Source organism: Schistocerca piceifrons, chromosome 1 (genome assembly GCF_021461385.2).
Source record: "Schistocerca piceifrons isolate TAMUIC-IGC-003096 chromosome 1, iqSchPice1.1, whole genome shotgun sequence".
Classification (NCBI taxonomy): Eukaryota; Metazoa; Arthropoda; class Insecta; order Orthoptera; family Acrididae; genus Schistocerca; species Schistocerca piceifrons.
This window is the reverse complement of record NC_060138.1, coordinates 810,015,011-810,032,567: the sequence shown is the minus strand read 5'-3', so window position 1 is coordinate 810,032,567 and position 17,557 is coordinate 810,015,011. Positions and strand designations below refer to the sequence as shown.

General features: G+C 41.9%; 1 protein-coding gene across 1 annotated transcript in view; it reads left to right on the top strand.

Annotated features, from left to right (window-relative positions):
- The window catches only part of LOC124775332 (fibrillin-3-like), a 198,434-nt gene that overhangs the window by 155,608 nt on the left and 25,269 nt on the right, over positions 1-17,557 (top strand). The window contains exon 19 of the mRNA XM_047250166.1: positions 7,336-7,441. Within this exon, the coding sequence (XP_047106122.1) occupies positions 7,336-7,441 (106 nt within the window). The remainder of the gene's footprint in view (positions 1-7,335; positions 7,442-17,557) is intronic.

Here is a 17,557-nt window from a genome sequence, read left to right as displayed (position 1 = left end):
CGAAAATTTTAAAATTAATAATTCATTGCATAATATGGAAAAAACTAACACAATATAGCTGAGTTATTCATTTCTATACAAGGTAACGAAGATTGTACAGCCTCGACAACGCTGTTATGTGAAGGAGGTCATTGTTGTTCCGTTAAACAATGTTTCTCCAGGCAAGGTCAAGCATTCCAAAGAAATGCACTTTCTGCGTTATTTTCTGCCAGTATCAGTTGACTTGTAGCACTTTAAGTGACAAAATGAAGTCGAACATAAAGTATGTGTCAGTAGGGTAACACATAACATTAAGGTAACCGAGGCGAGTAAGAAAGACGGACTCTATGTGCGCGAAATAATGTTACGGTACCAAATGCGGTAAAACACAAATTAATAAAATTTCAACAGGGATAAGATTAGCGAATGAAACGGAACGGGCAAATGAAAAGAAAGACCAAGAGAACTGGAAATGAATAAGTCAACGAGATTGTGTGGGAAGGGTTCGTATGTTCGCGGTCCAAAAAGTTACCTTTGTCTTGACCCATGTTGCATATGAAAGTTCCCAGATACGCTTAAGAGCTTCGGAATACGGAGTTTAAGGCATCCATTGGATGGCGGGACAGTTTCATAGCTAGGCACGAAGTCTCATGGAATGAAGTGTATGGCGAAGCAAAGGATGTGCAGGAAATCGTAGCAGCAGAATGGAAGGCAATACTGCATGACCTAATTGCGAATCACGATCGGAAAGACGTGTTTATTGTCAATAAAACGGGACTGTTCCGTGGCACATTGTCTTCAAAATGTCTAGCAATTTAAGGTGAAAGTGCATCGGCGGAAAAGTGTGCAAGGAAAGACTCACTGTTCTGCTATGTCGAGACATGCTAGGTGAAACGGAGAAGCCATTGGTGATTGCAAAACCCGTTTTTTCACTAAGATTCCAATCACATGGCGAGGCAATAAAAGGGCCTGAATGATGAGTGATCTTTTGGAAGAGTGGGTAGTCTCTTTCAATGTCAAAATAAGAAAAGGGAACTTTTCCTAAATAATGCAACCTGCCACCGTAAAGACAAGTTATCAAATGCGAAATTAGCTTGGTTCACGCCAGGTTCAATCAGCCTCATAAAACCCATGGATAAGCGGTTTCTCTCATTCTAGTCGCATTATAGCCGATTATTGATGCAGGCTCGAATACTTTGCGTTGAAGAAGCCAGAGGTGCATCTCCTCCTGCACAGTTGATGGCCTGTCCCGGTTGCGGTAAATTGAATTGGCTTACCAGTAAGGGAAATAAGTCCCGAAACTCTCACCAAGAGCTTCATCAGATCGGGTTTTGAAGGTGATGAACAAGACTCTTCCGTACTCGTTGAAACTCAAGAAAAGGCAGCAGCAGTTGCTGAAATAATTAAAATGTAAAAACATTTCCTATAGTCCATGTGACTTCATTATAAGTGATGACTTTTTGCCAGTTCATCCACATTTACTTTGGCAACAGGTCTAACATAAATGTGAAACAGAGGGGACGGTGAGGAGCTAACACAAGAAGAAAATGGTGTCCCTAGAAAAATTAATAAGCTATCGAAGAAGCTCCTGCATGCATGAACGATGTTACGCGATTTGCAAAACACACAAATTCTCCCAAATTTAGACAGGTTTCCCTCTCTGATATGTGGCGAAGCAAGTGAAATGTAAAGCAAAAGAATACAGGAATAATATACCGGGTGATCAAAAAGTCAGTATAAATTTGAAAACTTAATAAAGCACGGAATAATGTAGATAGAGAGGTAAAAATTGAGACACATGCTTGGAATGACATGGGGTTTTACTAGAACAAAAAAAAAAACTATTGCTAGACGCCTGAAAGACCTCTTGCGCGTGTCGTTTGGTGATGATCGTGTGCTCAGCAGCCACTTTCGTCATGCTTGGCCTCCCAGGTCCCCAGACCTCAGTCCGTGCGATTATTGGCTTTGGGGTTACCTGAAGTCGCAAGTGTATTGTGATCGACCGACATCTCTAGGGATGCTGAAAGACAACATCCGACGCCAATGCCTCACCATAACTCCGGACATGCTTCACAGTGCTGTTCACAACATTATTCCTCGACTACAGCTACTGTTGAGGAATGATGGTGGACATATTGAGCATTTCCTGTAAAGAACATCATCTTGGCTTTGTCTTACTTTGTTGTGCTAATTATTGCTATTCTGATAAGATGAAGCGCCATCTGTCGGACATTTTTTGAACTTTTGTTATTTTTTGGTTCTGATAAAACCCCATGTCATTCCAAGAATGTGTGTATATTTATACCTCTCTATCTACATTATTCCGCGATTTATTCAGTTTTCAAATTTATTCTGACTTTTTGATCACCTGGTATGTACAACAATACACGAATTTAAAGTTACAGTAAAAATAGAGACTTGCCATATTATGTAACAATTGGAGTAATATCCTGGTGTTCTACTGCACTACTCAGTAAGTGAACGTTAACTGTGCAGCAGTAAAAGTGAGTAATTACTTCCATAATTACAAAATTATATTTTTGCGCATGATATTTGACAAATTTTATGTAGCCTAGTGTGTTGTGTATAATCCGTAAATTTGTCCGATTTGGAAAATTATTTTAGTCCTATGCCATTCCGTTTTGAGAAGGTTTTACTGTATACGTAAATTAAAAAAACAGAATCAGAATGAAATACAAGAGCAACTCACAGCTGTACAACTGACATCACATTTGCCTTTACTCTGAAACCTGACGGCAGCCACGCGGCTTTATTCTTGACTGCACTTGGTTTAAACTGATAATATTTTGCAATCTTCCATACTTTTAAAATTTTATAATGTAAATTTGGCTGTTGTATTGTTATGGATTAAGTTTTTGGACTATGTTGTCAATTACGAGGAAGTATGGTGGTATCATGCGTGAACGTCCACGTCTAAGTTTCGTCCTAAGATTTTGTGGCTATCTGCGTATGAATGTTACCGGGCTGCATGTTGCTTCTAGGTATGTTTCTGCCTGAAGTACCTTGTGTCCACAGTTGAGCAGTGGGTCCCGTATTTCACTATTCCGAGACTGCTTTGTAATTTCGATGTATCTTCAATATTTTTTAAGTGATATCTTGAGGTGGCGTATTCTGAAACGCACCATATTACGAGCAATCAAGTTACTCGATTTTTGAAGAACGACTTTCTGCTTAGCGATCAGTCTAGCTTTTATGCAGTACTACCATTTATTTTCGATATGGTGGCCTGCGTCCTACGTGACGTTATGTCGCCACTGTGAGCCTGAATTTGTTTCCATGAGACCGGATTATATGCATTTGCATGTTGTATGTGCATTTTCATATTTGTCTCCCTTTAACCGGTTATTGCATATTTTAACTAAAAACTAGTGGCGATGCATATTTCCGCTCTACATTCACAATATTTTGAAAAATTATACGGGCGGCCTCTAGCTCGATCTAGTTTTGATGTCTGACGGATTGACTGCGACTTAGAACTGCATGCAATCACTAACCGAGAGGCCACTGCCTAGCGAAATCATTACAGAACAGGAACAGGAAGACAGAGTCAATGCTCCTGCGCCCGCGCCCACGGTTAATCCTCTCCGCCTGAAGAAAGAAACGTCGTTTCGTGGATAGCTGACAATCCTAGAACATTTACGTATGACGGAATTGCTTTATATTGACGAATTTGAGTGAAAAACGTTTCGTACAGAAGAAATTTTCAAATAGACCAGCATGTCAAGACAAGTCGCAAGAATGCAGAAGAAATGGCCAGAACAACAACTTCTGACAGTAAGTTGCAGTATCAGGGATTTGTTAAAAAGTAACCAAAAATGTCGTTTAACGTGGATCTATGTGAAGCATTCATTGCAAGCATCAGAGATATCAATACTCCGTAAAAATTATGTACCGACAATTTACGTAAATGGTAGAAATACGCAATGAACTCAAGGATAGCATTACCTGGATTTCAGTTGACGAAACGGCAGACACTTGTGGCCGTCACATTGGAAATGTACTTGCTGGTGCTTTAAAAGAAGAGCCTTCTTCTTCCTATTTAGCGGCCTGAAAAGAACTTGAAAAAATAAATCATTCCACGATCGCCAGATTTGTGAGTGAGGGTATTAGAAAAATATTTCCAGAATCTTCTGCATTTGAAACGGTGTTTGTGTTTATATCAGATGCTGCTCCCTATAAGATCAAGGCAGGAAAAGCCTTCCGAGTGTTTTATCAAAATTGGATTCAAGGACGTGCTTTACTCATGGAGTACGTCGTCTTGCTGAATAAGTATCTTCCACGATTGAGATTGCAAATAAACTGATTTCATCCACAAAGGAAGTGTTTCCAAAGGCTCCTACCCGCATCAAGACTTACAGAGAGAAACTATCAAATGTGCCTTTACCTCCCGAACCAGTGATAATTCGTTGGGGTACGTGGGTCGAAACTGAGTTGTTTTACAGTTAACATTACGAGACCAATAGAGGATTAATAAACAACTTCGATAGTGCAGAGACTCTGGCATTTTGCCAGTACAAGGAACCTTTTAATGATTCCGGTATTGAAAACGACATTGCTCTGATTAGTACTCATTATTCGCATATACCTGCAAGTATTAAAAAGCTTGAAACTCAAGGTTTTGCGTTCAGTGAATCTATTCCGTTAGCGAATAAAATTATTCTAGTGAACTCCTCATTGCAGGAGGTATTCTTAAAAAAACTTAAAGAAAATTTTAAGAACATATTAAACAATAACCCAGGCTTTGAACCCTTGTGCCAAATTGATACTTCTATTAATTGGACAGGAGAATTTTTACCAGAAACAATAAGTGCCGACATAGCTCCCAAATTCAAATACCGCCCAGTCACCTCAGTTGGTGTAGAACGGTCCCTTTCTGCTTATAAAAATGTTTTGAGTGATCGAAGACACAATCTTACTACCGAACATATGAAACAAAACTTCGCCGTTTACATTTACAATATCAGAAAAATGTAAAATAAATTGTAAATTAAGCTTTGTTCCAATAGTATTAACTAAAAGTTAATGCTGTTCAAAAAAATTCATGATTGTATGATGTTTTTCAAATAAAATCTTATGGAGGTTTTGAGCGTGCGATATATCTCAGAGTTGGTCTCGCACATAGCTATTGTTTCTCTGCGACTCACTCGCACCGCATCTGCTTGTTACCAACAACAGTGGAAAAGAAGAAACAATTCTTAAATTTGGTATGCATCGCCATTTGGCAAAATTTTAGATAATAATCCCAAAAGGCACCCTTCCTAACCTTTAGCAGAGAGTACTCAGGAAACGATATCAGCGTTCTCAACGTACCTATTTTCCCCGTGGCCAGCGCTCTTCCTCGTAACTGATATGCACAGTTTCGACTTTGAGGTATAATGCATGGAATAACTACCATGTTTTTTTCATTATTTGATCTTGTATATTTCGACACATTTCATTCATGAGCAGTTGCATGCATATTTTAAGATTTTTATGATGCATATTCCGGTCTCTAGTAATAACCATTTGATATCCTTGTAACCATGGCATCACGAATCTCTTGTTACAATTTCGGGGTTCTACCTGAGACTCTGCAGTAAATCTTTTAAAAGTAAATAAAAAATTCTGTTTTAGATGAAATAATGCTCAAGACACTTTAGAGAGACCTTGTAACAGGCTGTTACATTCCGTGGTGTACAAAGATTACGACCAACAAAAGTTGAGGTAAATTATGTAGCAAAGCCATCTGTGTTTTTGGGTACAGCTATTCTCATAAGGAACTTTCAGATATGTACAATATATACACAACGCTTATCAATATAAATATCTTGCAAATATGTAGGGAGAACATACAGAACATCACCACATGCCCACAGATAGTATGACGTTTGCTATTACTAAGAAGGCAAGCCGAAATTAGAGTCAACACAGAATATCGTGGCCTTAAGACGCGCAGTCGGCAGGGCATGTGAGGAGAGCAGTAGTGGTGGGGATTCGGGCAGACGCTGTAGGGGAAATGCCGAGCACTGCAGGGGAAGTGCCATTCTAAGCTGAAGCCTATGCTCACATTCTTCGTAACTATTAAATGGAGCCCCTCCACGCCCGCACTTGTGTGGTGACCATTCAAAACGATCTGCCACCTGTGCTTTAGTTAGTATCTAAAAAGAAATCTGTTGAAAATGCAGCGATTTATTTTCGCTTGCCTTCAAATCATGTGCAATTTTTTGAGAAGCGTCACAAGTGGCGAATTTTGATTAAAATCTACACATTTCTCTTGTCCCCATCTTAACATTTCCTTCTTTTGCTAAAACACAGCGGAGATTACACAGTGGCACCTGACTAACATGTTTTGCAGAAGCAGTTGCGAACATAATCTGAAGCATTGGCTGATTAAGTTTATTAACTGTGAAACTGAGGAAAAGTAAGGTCAGTAGCTTACGAAAAAAACACATACTCGGTGCAGATTAAATGTCTAACGTCATCACTTATGTTGTTCGAAAACTCATAGCATTTATCATTTCACCAGCTATCGATAGCCCAAAAAATTACATTCTTTTATCGGAAAAATCTGTAGTTAGTCGAATAACACGATAGCTAATGAAGTTTTGCCTAATAACAACACGGCTAATACTCTACTCTTTGCATGGTATCATTTTCCAAAATCTCATTTCGATATCTCAAATCTTTCATCAAATATGAGGAATGTTGTGGGTATGCCACTCTGATTTTATTGCTAGCGCGGCAGGATGTCGAATGAGTCTGGTACATCAGATCAATTTTCTCCAGACTGGTCACAGATAGAGACCTCCACCCACGTCTAAGATAAAATTCGGTATATTAGGCAAATTTCATACGCAGAAACATATTATGTGATATGCACCAAACGCTAGATCATAGCTCCATATTGTTCATTGCAAACCTTTTCTAATTTCGGGCAGTGTCTTACTTCCATGTAAATATGACCATAGCTCTGACCATTAACGAAATTATGGGCACATCATCATGAACCTGACAAATAAAACTTAAGTTCCGCAAAAATGATTTTTTTGCCGAATAGTTTCTGTAAAATAGTTTGAGAAAGATTTCACGGGCGTGCGCCGCGATTTTATCCTCGCCGACAGGCCGAAAGGTGGCAAAACACTGTCGGGCCCCCTTCCGACCAAACGAATGAACTCGCTCACCGCTTTGGGCGAGAATTGTTCACGGTGCATCGGCCACCATACCTTGCGCGAAATCGGTACATTGTTTCATACTGAAAAGGAAATGAGACTGGAGTGAAATAGTTTGTAATTTAGTTCTAGTGATTGCACATTGTAGCTGTCTGTTGTCTGATGGTGTGACTCGTGTTGTTGACAGTGGCAGGTGCCTGCCGGCTGCTTCCTGCGCCGCACACGTGTCGTGGCCAGCACGTTCACCGTGCACACGAGGGTGCCCGCCGTCGCTACCCGCTCTGACGATACAGGTACGTGCGCTGCCCGCCAGGGCTCTTGTTTGGCGTTTACCTAGAAAATATTAGTTCTACAAAAGTTTTTAATGAGTAGCAGTAGTTTGCTCGTCTTTAAGCTAAGGCGGCGGGTGATGAACGACTAAATACTCGTACATTGTCTGACAGTAAGAGTGAAGCACTTTGAAGATAAGATATGTTAGTATAACTTCAGACACCTAGACGCCATCGGTGAGTATGTAAATGATTAGAGCTGCAATTCTGAAATCCTCTGTGACAGGTAGGCCGGATTACCAGAATGCACAGCCTTGTTCGTGTTTAGCGTTGTTACCAATCCTGTTGCTGTATAAGGGGTGTGAAGAGCGTCAGATGTCGAGTGATCTCCACGAACGGCACGATGACACAGATAGTGTTACCAGCGCCTGACAGACTTGGAATGAGGCCTCAGTGTGGGTTAATTTGGCTGGTTGGTCCAGTCGTCCGGTATCCAGATTTGTAAGGTAATCGGATATGACAATGGCCCTATGCTATACTCCACTGGAAAATGAGGGCAGGCATACTCCTCGTCAAAGTTCCGACTAACAACCACAATAGAATATCGGATATTGGGCACCAAGCACATCGTAATCCAGTCACAGCTGTGTCTCCCACCAGAGAACAAGTAATGGACTCCTTGCAAAATTATATGCTGTAGCGGACCATTGGATGGAGACTAACAACAGCCGGACTAGGAAACTACCATACCTTGCATGGGCTGCGGTTGACTTCACAACATGAACGGCTGCGTTCGGAGTGGTGCCGTGTCAGGGAAGCATGGACTGCTAATAAATGATGTCGTACTGAGTTTTGTTATGAATTGTAGTTCTGCACTATCCCAACGGTCATCATCGGCGAGAATGGTGGCGGTCTAGGGAGTTCCATTGTTTTGGTCAGGCACAGCGGTGTTACTCCTGGCGTCACGATTTGGGGAGCCATCGTATATGACCAGGTCATGGCTGGTAGTGATTGAGAGAACTCTGATTAAACAATGGTACATCACTGACATCCTGCATCCCCACGTGTTACCTCTCATGCGACAGAGTCGTGGTGCCATTTTTCAACAGGTCAGTGCTCGTCCACACACGGCTCATGTCTGTATGAACTGTCTGAGTGATGTTGAGGTAATCACGCGGTTGTGAAGATCTCTCCCCCGTAGAACCTGCGTGGGACCAGCTCTTAAGTCAACTCTGTCCCAGTCCCAGTATCGTGAATATCACGAACCACGTACAACAGTTGTGGGCCAGCTTACGAAGGGCAAGGAAACAAAGACTTGCCGACACTCACCCAGTCGAAGCAGTCCATGCATCCAGCCAAGGCGAAGTTCATCGTCACACTGGTAAGTGGAATCGTAGTGTCAAGTTCTTTGTACATTCGACTTGATTTTGTAATCATTGATAGAACATCATATAGGCTCTCAGTCCATGAAGCTTCATTTCGTTTCCTGAGTCCTTTCTAGATGTCACTTTTTTGTCAGGCAGTGTATTTTATAGTCGGTTCAAGGACAATGCTCATATTCTAGTAACGAAGGACTTACAGCTTTTTTTCTGTTTTCATTGGTGGAATTGACCACTCAAAATCACGCTACAACATTTTGTTCTCTCTATTCAGAGTTTTCTCTGTTTCTAGTACTCCTTCGTACTATGCTGTGTATTTGCTTTAATACTTCCTATATTTGTGGTTCTTTTTTAGATCTGACACCCCTAAAATCTTCTACATCTACATCTACATCCATACTCCGAAAGCCACCTGACAGTGTGTGGCGGAAGGTACCTTGAGTACCTCTATCGGTTCTCCCTTCTATTCCAGTCTCGTATTGTTCGTGGAAAGAAGGATTGTCGGTATGCTTCTGTGTGGGCTCTAATCTCTCTGATTTTATCCTCATGGTCTCTTCGCGAGATATACGTAGGAGGGAGCAATATACTGCTTGACTCCTCGGTGAAGGTATGTTCTCGAAACTTTAACAAAAGCCCGTACCGAGCTACTGAACGTCTCTCCTGCAGAGTCTTCCACTGGAGTTTATCTATCATCTCCGTACCGCTTTCGCGATTACTAAATGATCTTGTAACGAAGCGCGCTGCTCTCCGTTGGATCTTCTCTATCTCTTCTATCAACCCTATATGGTACGGATCCCACACTGATGAGCAGTATTCAAGCAGTGGGCGAACAAGCGTAATGTAACCTACTTCCCTTGTTTTCGGATTGCATTTCCTTAGGATTCTTCCAATGAACCTCAGTCTGGCATCTGCTTTACCGACGATCAACTTTATATGATCATTCCATTTTAAATCACTTCTAATGCGTACTGCCAGATAATTTATGGAATTAACTGCTTCCAGTTGCTGACATGCTATTTTGTAGCTAAATGATAAGGGATCTATCTTTCTATATATTCGCAGCACATTACACTTGTCTACATTGAGATTCAATTGTCATTCCCTGCACAATGCGTCAATTCACTGCAGATACTCCTGCATTTCAGTACAATTTTCCATTGTTACAACCTCTCGATACACCACAGCATCATCTGCAAAAAATGCTCAGTGAACTCCCGATGTCATCCACCAGGTCATTTATGTAAATTGTGAATAGCAACGGTCCTATGACACTCCCCTGCGGCAAACCTGAAGTCATTCTTACTTCGGAAGACTTCTCTCCATTGAGAATAACATGCTGCGTTCTGTTATCTAGGAACTCTTCAATCCAATCACACAATTGGTATGATAGTCCATATCCTCTTACTTTGTCCATTGAACGACTGTGGGGAACTGTATCGAACGCCTTGCGGAAGTCAAGAAACACGGCATCTACCTGTGAACCCGTGTCTATGGCCCTCTGAGTCTCGTGGACGAATAGCGCGAGCTGGGTTTCACACGACCGTCTTTTTCGAAACCCATGCTGATTCCTACAGAGTAGATTTCTAGTCTCCAGAAAAGTCATTATACTCGAACATAATACGTGTTCCAAAATTCTACAACTGATCGAAGTTAGAGACATAGTTCAGCACATCTCTTCGACGTCCCTTCTTGAAAACGGGGACGACCTGTGCCCTTTTCCAATCCTTTGGGACGCTATGCTCTTCTAGAGACCAAAAGTACACCGCTGCAAGAAGGGGGGAAAGTTTCTTCGCGTACTCTGTGTAAAATCGAACTGGTACCCTATCAGATCCAGCGGCCTTTCATCTTTTGAGCGATTTTAATTGTTTCGCTATCCCTCTGTCGTCTATTTCGATATCTACCATTTTGTCATCTGTGCGACAATCTAGAGAAGGAACTACAGTGCAGTCTTCCTCTGTGAAACAGCTTTGGAAAAAGACATTTAGTATTCCGGCCTTTAGTCTGTCATCCTCTGTTTCAGTACCATTTTGGTCACAGCGTGTCCGGAGATTTTGTTTTGATCTACCTACCGCTTTGAAATAAGACCAAAATTTCTTACGATTTTCTACGAAGTCAGTACATAGAACTTTACTTTCGAATTCATTGAATGCCTCTCGCATAGCCCTCCTCACACTACATTTCACTCCGCGTAATTTTTGTTTGTCTGCAAGGCTTTGGCTATGTTTATGTTTGCTGTGAAGTTCCCTTTGCTTCCGCAGCAGTTTTCTAACTCGGCTGTTTTCTGTTTTTAAGCACGCCCCGTTCTAAAATGAGGGCTTCTGGGATGTAGGACGTCTCAAAGTCTTTCCGATCTCCTTTAATGAACTTTGTAGAGGTATTTTTCTTGGAGAAGTAATCAAATATTTATTTGGATAGTCTATTTTTGGCCATTCTGTACAGACGTCCAAGACCTATCAAGCTCTTTTCCTTATAATCACTGCGGTCCTCTGTCTTGCTGGTCTCATTCTGGACTGCAGCCAGGACTTCGCTGGATTCTCTCTTCCAGGATCTCCAACTCCTTCTAGTTTGTAGTTCTTCGACAGACATTCACTGGCGTACAGGCATTCTGTTTTTACAACAGCATTATAGTGCCTTAATTTGGCATTCCAGTACATGCATTTTTTGTTGTGAAAGACTTTAATCAGGCCATATGCTCTTACAATTGTTAAGATTCGATCATCTATCTCCGGTTTTTCTTGTCAATTTTCTCGTGTGTGGTCTCTCGGAGTTAATTGTATTTCCTTTACCCTCGTGATCGTATCCACCACTTTTCCAAGCAATTTCATTCTATACCACTCATTCATCACGAATTTCCTGGCGATCCTTTCTAAGAGGTTAATCCGGGTGGTCGTTCTCTCTGGGCTTCCCAATAGTACCGCAAAGTCATCCGCAAACGCAGGCATGTGATTCTTTAGTTCAAATGGCTCTAATGGCTCTGAGCACTATGCAACTTAACTTCTGAGGTCATCAGTCGTCTAGAACTTAGAACTAATTAAACCTAACTAACCTAAGGACATCACACACATCCATGCCCGAGGCAGGATTCGAATCTGCGACCGTAGCGGTCGCTCGGCTCCAGACTGTAGAGCCCAGAACCGCACGGCCACTCCGGCGAGCGACTCTTTAGTTCCTACCGATTTTTTCCCCTACGCTGATCGGGCTTATTCTTTTATTTAACAAGTTCTGATTTCCCGATTCCCACAATCTTTTCTAGAATGCTGTTGAATGATAGACATGTGTCACAACTGTATTGATTTGAAAGGGCCAGGACAGTTCTCACATGAGCTTCAACTGGGAGTTTGTGCCTGCTAAGGCATCTTTGATTACGTACGCAAATTTGCCTTTGGCACCGAATTCCCTGATTACCCCATAAATCAATCGGAATTACATAAATCTGGTAGAGTTAAGAAACCAAGTTCGTGACACAGACGCCATTGGTGATGAAGAATAAACAAAGACAGAAAAATTTGAAACAACCGACTTAGATTACACCATATTATTTAACTTAAGTAAGTTAGTCCGTGTATCTCTTTTCGCTTCCGCTGTAAAGGATTTAAGTTCTTTATGCAGTGGTAAGTCTGTGCTTGCTTCCTTAGCAACTTTTAAGTTGGGTTCTACCGGTTGATGCATCGAAAAAGTTTGTGACTTATGTCTCCCACTTCGTGACAGTCACAAATGGAGGATAGTGCTACATCATGCGGTGTAGGTGCTGTGCAAGATCTAAGTGGCTAAACTTCAACCGCGATATTTTTAGCTGCAGATTTCCGTGTGCATCTTTGATCATAGTAGGTCTGGTTGGTACCACTGATGTTATTTATATGTAGTATTTACTTTAATCGTCTGAGAACCTTGCCACTCATTGTCCCACTTATTCCGAATCATATTCTGTAAATATATCCTCCGCTGGGACATGTGTATAGTCTGCTGTACCAGAGGTCACCACTTCCTTAATAAGAGTGTCAGCGATCTTGTTTAATCCAATACGTGTGGACACTGCGGATATTAGCTCACGGGCTGTCGCGTGATTTTATTCCCTCAATGAAATCATTTAAAGAGAGTGAGGGTAGATGTAAGAGTCCGAGAAGATGAAAGTGTTCTCCTTTGGTGCCATTTAAAACTTCTTAAGGTCTTCCAAGATCGCCCTAACTCTGCTGTCATTATTATAACGTGACTGCTGAATCCTTAATTATTGGTGGTGAAGCAGAACAGTCATCTTTCGCAACATAAACAAGGAAAGGATTATCGAAGAATGAAAATGAAGTTTTAAGTGGCTTCAAATTTAAGTGCCTTCAAATCAGTAAACCTGACATTTATTTCTTCAGCAAGGGTAGAGAGTATACTTAAATAATCTTGTATTTACCGCGTGAGCTGAAGGAAGGCTTTCAATAATTTTCTTCAAAGATAAGAAATGAGCAAATGTTTTAGTCTCAAGGTTTTTCCGAAAGACTCTTAATTTGATATGAAAGCTAAACACTGACTGCACTAAAACAGAAACACGTTTGTCTCTTTCTTGTAATGATTTGTTTAGTGTTACCGAATACTGAATAAAATAATTAAGAATTGCTATGGCTCATCAAGCTGGGGGAAGGATTTTCCTTTCTCTTGCAGAAATCTATTTATTGGACCCACTAACAGGAAAAATCTACCTATTGTTAGCCATCTCACTAAACAATACCAAGACACATCATCAAGAAGGCCATCATTACTGATTTCTTCTATGAAAAATTTGAACTACCAGTGTGTTTTGGCATTTGGCTGCAAGTAACTTACAATTTTAGCACCACATGCATAACAAATGGGTACTGAAATTATTTAGATTCTAAACATTATCTGTGACCAATACAGTGGACAGATAGTAAGGAGTCCAAGGTGTGAAGTGTCAACATTTAAAACCGTCATAAGGCCTTGGTTCAAATGGCTCTGACAAGGGAACCTCCCCATCGCACCCCCCTCAGATTTAGTTATAAGTCGGCACAGTGGATAGGCCTTGAAAAACTGAACACAGATCAATCGAGAAAACAGGAAGAAGTTATGTGGAACTATAAAAAAATAAGCAAAATATACAAACTGAGTAGTCTACGCAAACATATTCAACAACAAGGACAATGTAAGCTTGGGAGCGCCGTGGTCCCGTGATTAGCGTGAGCAGCTGCGGAACGAAAGGTCCTTGGTTCAAGTCTCCCCTCGAACAAAGAATTTTTCTTTATTTTGGCAAAGTTATGATCTGTCCATTCGTTCATTGACGTCTCTGTTCACTGTAATAAGTTTAGTGTCTGTGTTTTGCGACCGCACCGCAAAACCGTGCGATTAGTAGACGAAAGGACGTGCCTCTCCAATGGGAACCGAAAACATTTGACCGCAAGGTCATAGCTCAACCGATTCCTCCACAGGAAAACGCGTCTGATATATTTTATACGACACTGGTGACGGCATGTGCGTCACATGACAGGAATATGTTGTCGACCCACCTAACTTGTACACTTGGCGAATGGGTAAAAAGATTCTTCTACCTTGCGCGATTTAGGTTTTCTTGTGGATGTGATAATTACTCCCAAAAAACTGATGAAAACGTAAGAGTTTGTCACATAAACTGCAACACATGAATCCAAAAGTCTCACAGTCGCACACTTTTCCCTATGCTCTGTCAAAACATATGTTTTTAACTTTTTCAAATTTTCGTGTATAGACCTTCAAATCCTGCATATGTCCAAACAAATCTGAACATGGCCTGGAATTTTGGAGAGCGAAGTTGATTATGTGTGAGTGCCTGAACTTTGATAATTGTCTGAAAATAAAAAATTAAACTTTTTGCTCGAAGGAAGACTTGAACTAGAGACCTCTCGCCCCGCAGCTGCTCACGCTAACCACGGGACCACGGCGCTCCTCAAGTCTGGCTGTCGACGTTGCTTATCTTGCGCTTGGACTACTCAGTTTGTACGTTTTGCTTATTTTTTTAATAGTTCCACACAACTTCTTCCTGTTTTCTAGATTGATCTGTGTTCAGTTTTTCAAGGACTATCCACTGTGGCAACTTATAACTAAATCTGAGGGGGGTGTGATGGGGAGGTTCCCTTGTGAGCACTATGGGACTTAACATCTGAGGTCATCAGTCCCCTAGAACTTAGAATTACTTAAACCTAACTAACCTAAGGACATCACACACACCCATGCCCGAGGCAGGATTCTAACCTGCGACCGTAGAGGTCGCGCGCTTCCAGACTGAAGCGCCTATAAGCGCTCGGCCGCTTCCAGACTGAAGCGCCTATAACCGCTCGGCCACACCGGGCGGCAAGGCCTTGGATTTTACCTGTAACGACGTGGCACCTCGGTGGCAATACTGGCAGTCTTCACAGTAGGCACTGATTATATAACTAAAACACCATCAAGGGCTTCTTTAATGTCATAACCTCGATTTACGTCAATGTCACGGAATCTGAGTGTTCCTCCACCACTTGCAAGTCAGTCAGTACATATCTTAAAAATCTGGCAAGGTGCAGTTTATCTTGGATATCTGCACTCGTCAAAAGCCAGATTCGTTACTTGCCAGTCACATATTTTTTTGCAAGTGACACAGTATCATCACTAACAGCAGAAAGTCGCCTCTGTTGTATGTCTAGATGGGGACATTTGATCAACCAGTTTTTGAAGTTTCTTATTTTTGGCGTGTAAAATAGAAACAACTTGTCAAATATTAAGCTTTTTTTTAAGATTACTTTGATTTTGCACTATTAAAGCTGAGACGAAGCCAGCTGCTTTCCGGGTAAACATTGTCGCAACCCTGCTCCGACCTTAAAATTCTTCCTTTAATGAAGGCAATTTGCTTTCCTTAACTAGAATCAATAGGAAAGTCTTTCGTGAAACGATGGTAAGTGTCATGATGGAATTTGAGATTACTGTGGCAATGCAACTTGATGCAAGCATTTGTTTACCGTTCCTACCCCGCCCCCCCCCCCCCTATCAGCCCTCTCTCTACCTTTATTAAACACGCTGTTGTTTTATTCTTATTCACGCTTCTTAGATATTATTGTAGCTATCGGGACACCAGCATAAAGGAACCACGTTATTAGGTGCAAATGTGACTGCCGCACCTTGATCCGTGCTGCTACATGCTCGGCACGGCGTGGCGTAGTAGCATTGCCAGATCGACAAGAAGCTTACACAGTTGTGACTTTGAAATGGCACCTCCTTTTGAATTAAGTCGCGTCAACAGCGGCATCGCCGCATTGCGCAAAACCGACAAAAGAGGCGCGCCGCGCGTCATGTACGGTACAAACTGCGCGACTTAGCGCAACAACGGGTGAGTTCCTCGCAGCGTGGATACGTCAAAGGAAATGGTTCGTCCGTGTGCGGCACTGTTTGCGCGCTGTTTCTCGTTTTCCATTTTTAATGGTGCTTGCGCGCGCTCACTGGAACACTGCTGCGTACCTACGAACACTGTGCTGCAATCTGCACTGCTCTGCGCCGTTCAGCGCGGCGCGGCGCGTCCGAGATGAACGCGGTGTTATATAAGTGTGTTTAATTTTTTTTACTTCATATTATTATAATGTTTGTACACTTTAACTGTTTGTATACTTTATTTCAAGAGCCGCACTCACTGAAGCACGAGCTCCATGCGAATCGCGAACCTTGTCGTTTCCTTCCCTTCTAAGAGTATCATTGACTGTGCATAATTGAATCGGAGCTTTGAAATGGTTGATGTCAGTGTCAGATAAAATCTCTGGTCAGCTTCAATGATATTACGGAAGTAACTTTCTTTAAACAGTCCTGTGCAGAGATGGATAATTCAACATTCGGTGCTGCCTCTAATACATTTCTTTGCAAGTGGAGGCGGATTCTTGCGCAACCAGTAATCAAACGTGTACCATCCGCAGAAAATTTGTAGATGCAGTATAACAAGGCATCTTGAAAAAAGCTGAGCCCCCTAACGAATTTTATGCTTAAATGTTAGTGGCGCAAACGTAGGAGTGGTTCGATACTGTACACAAGTAATGCTGTGGTGTCACCGCCAGACACCACACTTGCTAGGTGGTAGCCTTTAAATCGGCCGCGGTCCGTTAGTATACGTCGGACCAGCGTGTCGCCACTATTAGTGATTGCAGACCGGGCGCCGCCACACGGCAGGTCTAGAGAGACTTCCTAGCACTCGCCCCAGTTGTACAACCGACTTTGCTAGCGATGGTTCACTGACAAAATACGCTCTCATTTGCCGAGACGATAGTTAGCATAGCCTTCAGCTACGTCATTTGCTACGACCTAGCAAGGCGCCATTATCAGTTGCTATTGATATTGTAAATAATGTACAGACAAGAGCTACGTTCAACATTAATGGATTAAAGTTAAGTATTCCACCATCTTTTTCTAAGTTCTAATTTCCTTGTCCTGTTCCAGACCTCACGCCAGCCTGCGTGAGCTTAAACGCGTGCCTTTCGGCTTCCTCTAAACTTCGTGGGTTGGCTCTTCTCCCAATTCACAACAAATGCGTTTGTTGACGTTGGCGCCAGGACATACTCTAAGCGCTTTCTGTTGTACCTGTTTAAATTGTTGTACTGTGGTATCCGTCACCGACCATTATTCCATAGTCCAAATCTGACCACACTAGGCCACGATACACGTTCAAGCAACTGTGACAGTCTGCCAACCATGTGCCGCCTGCCACTGTTCTTAACACGATTTTGCAACTGCTTGATTTACATATGGTGTCGAAGTTCACATTCGACGTGTA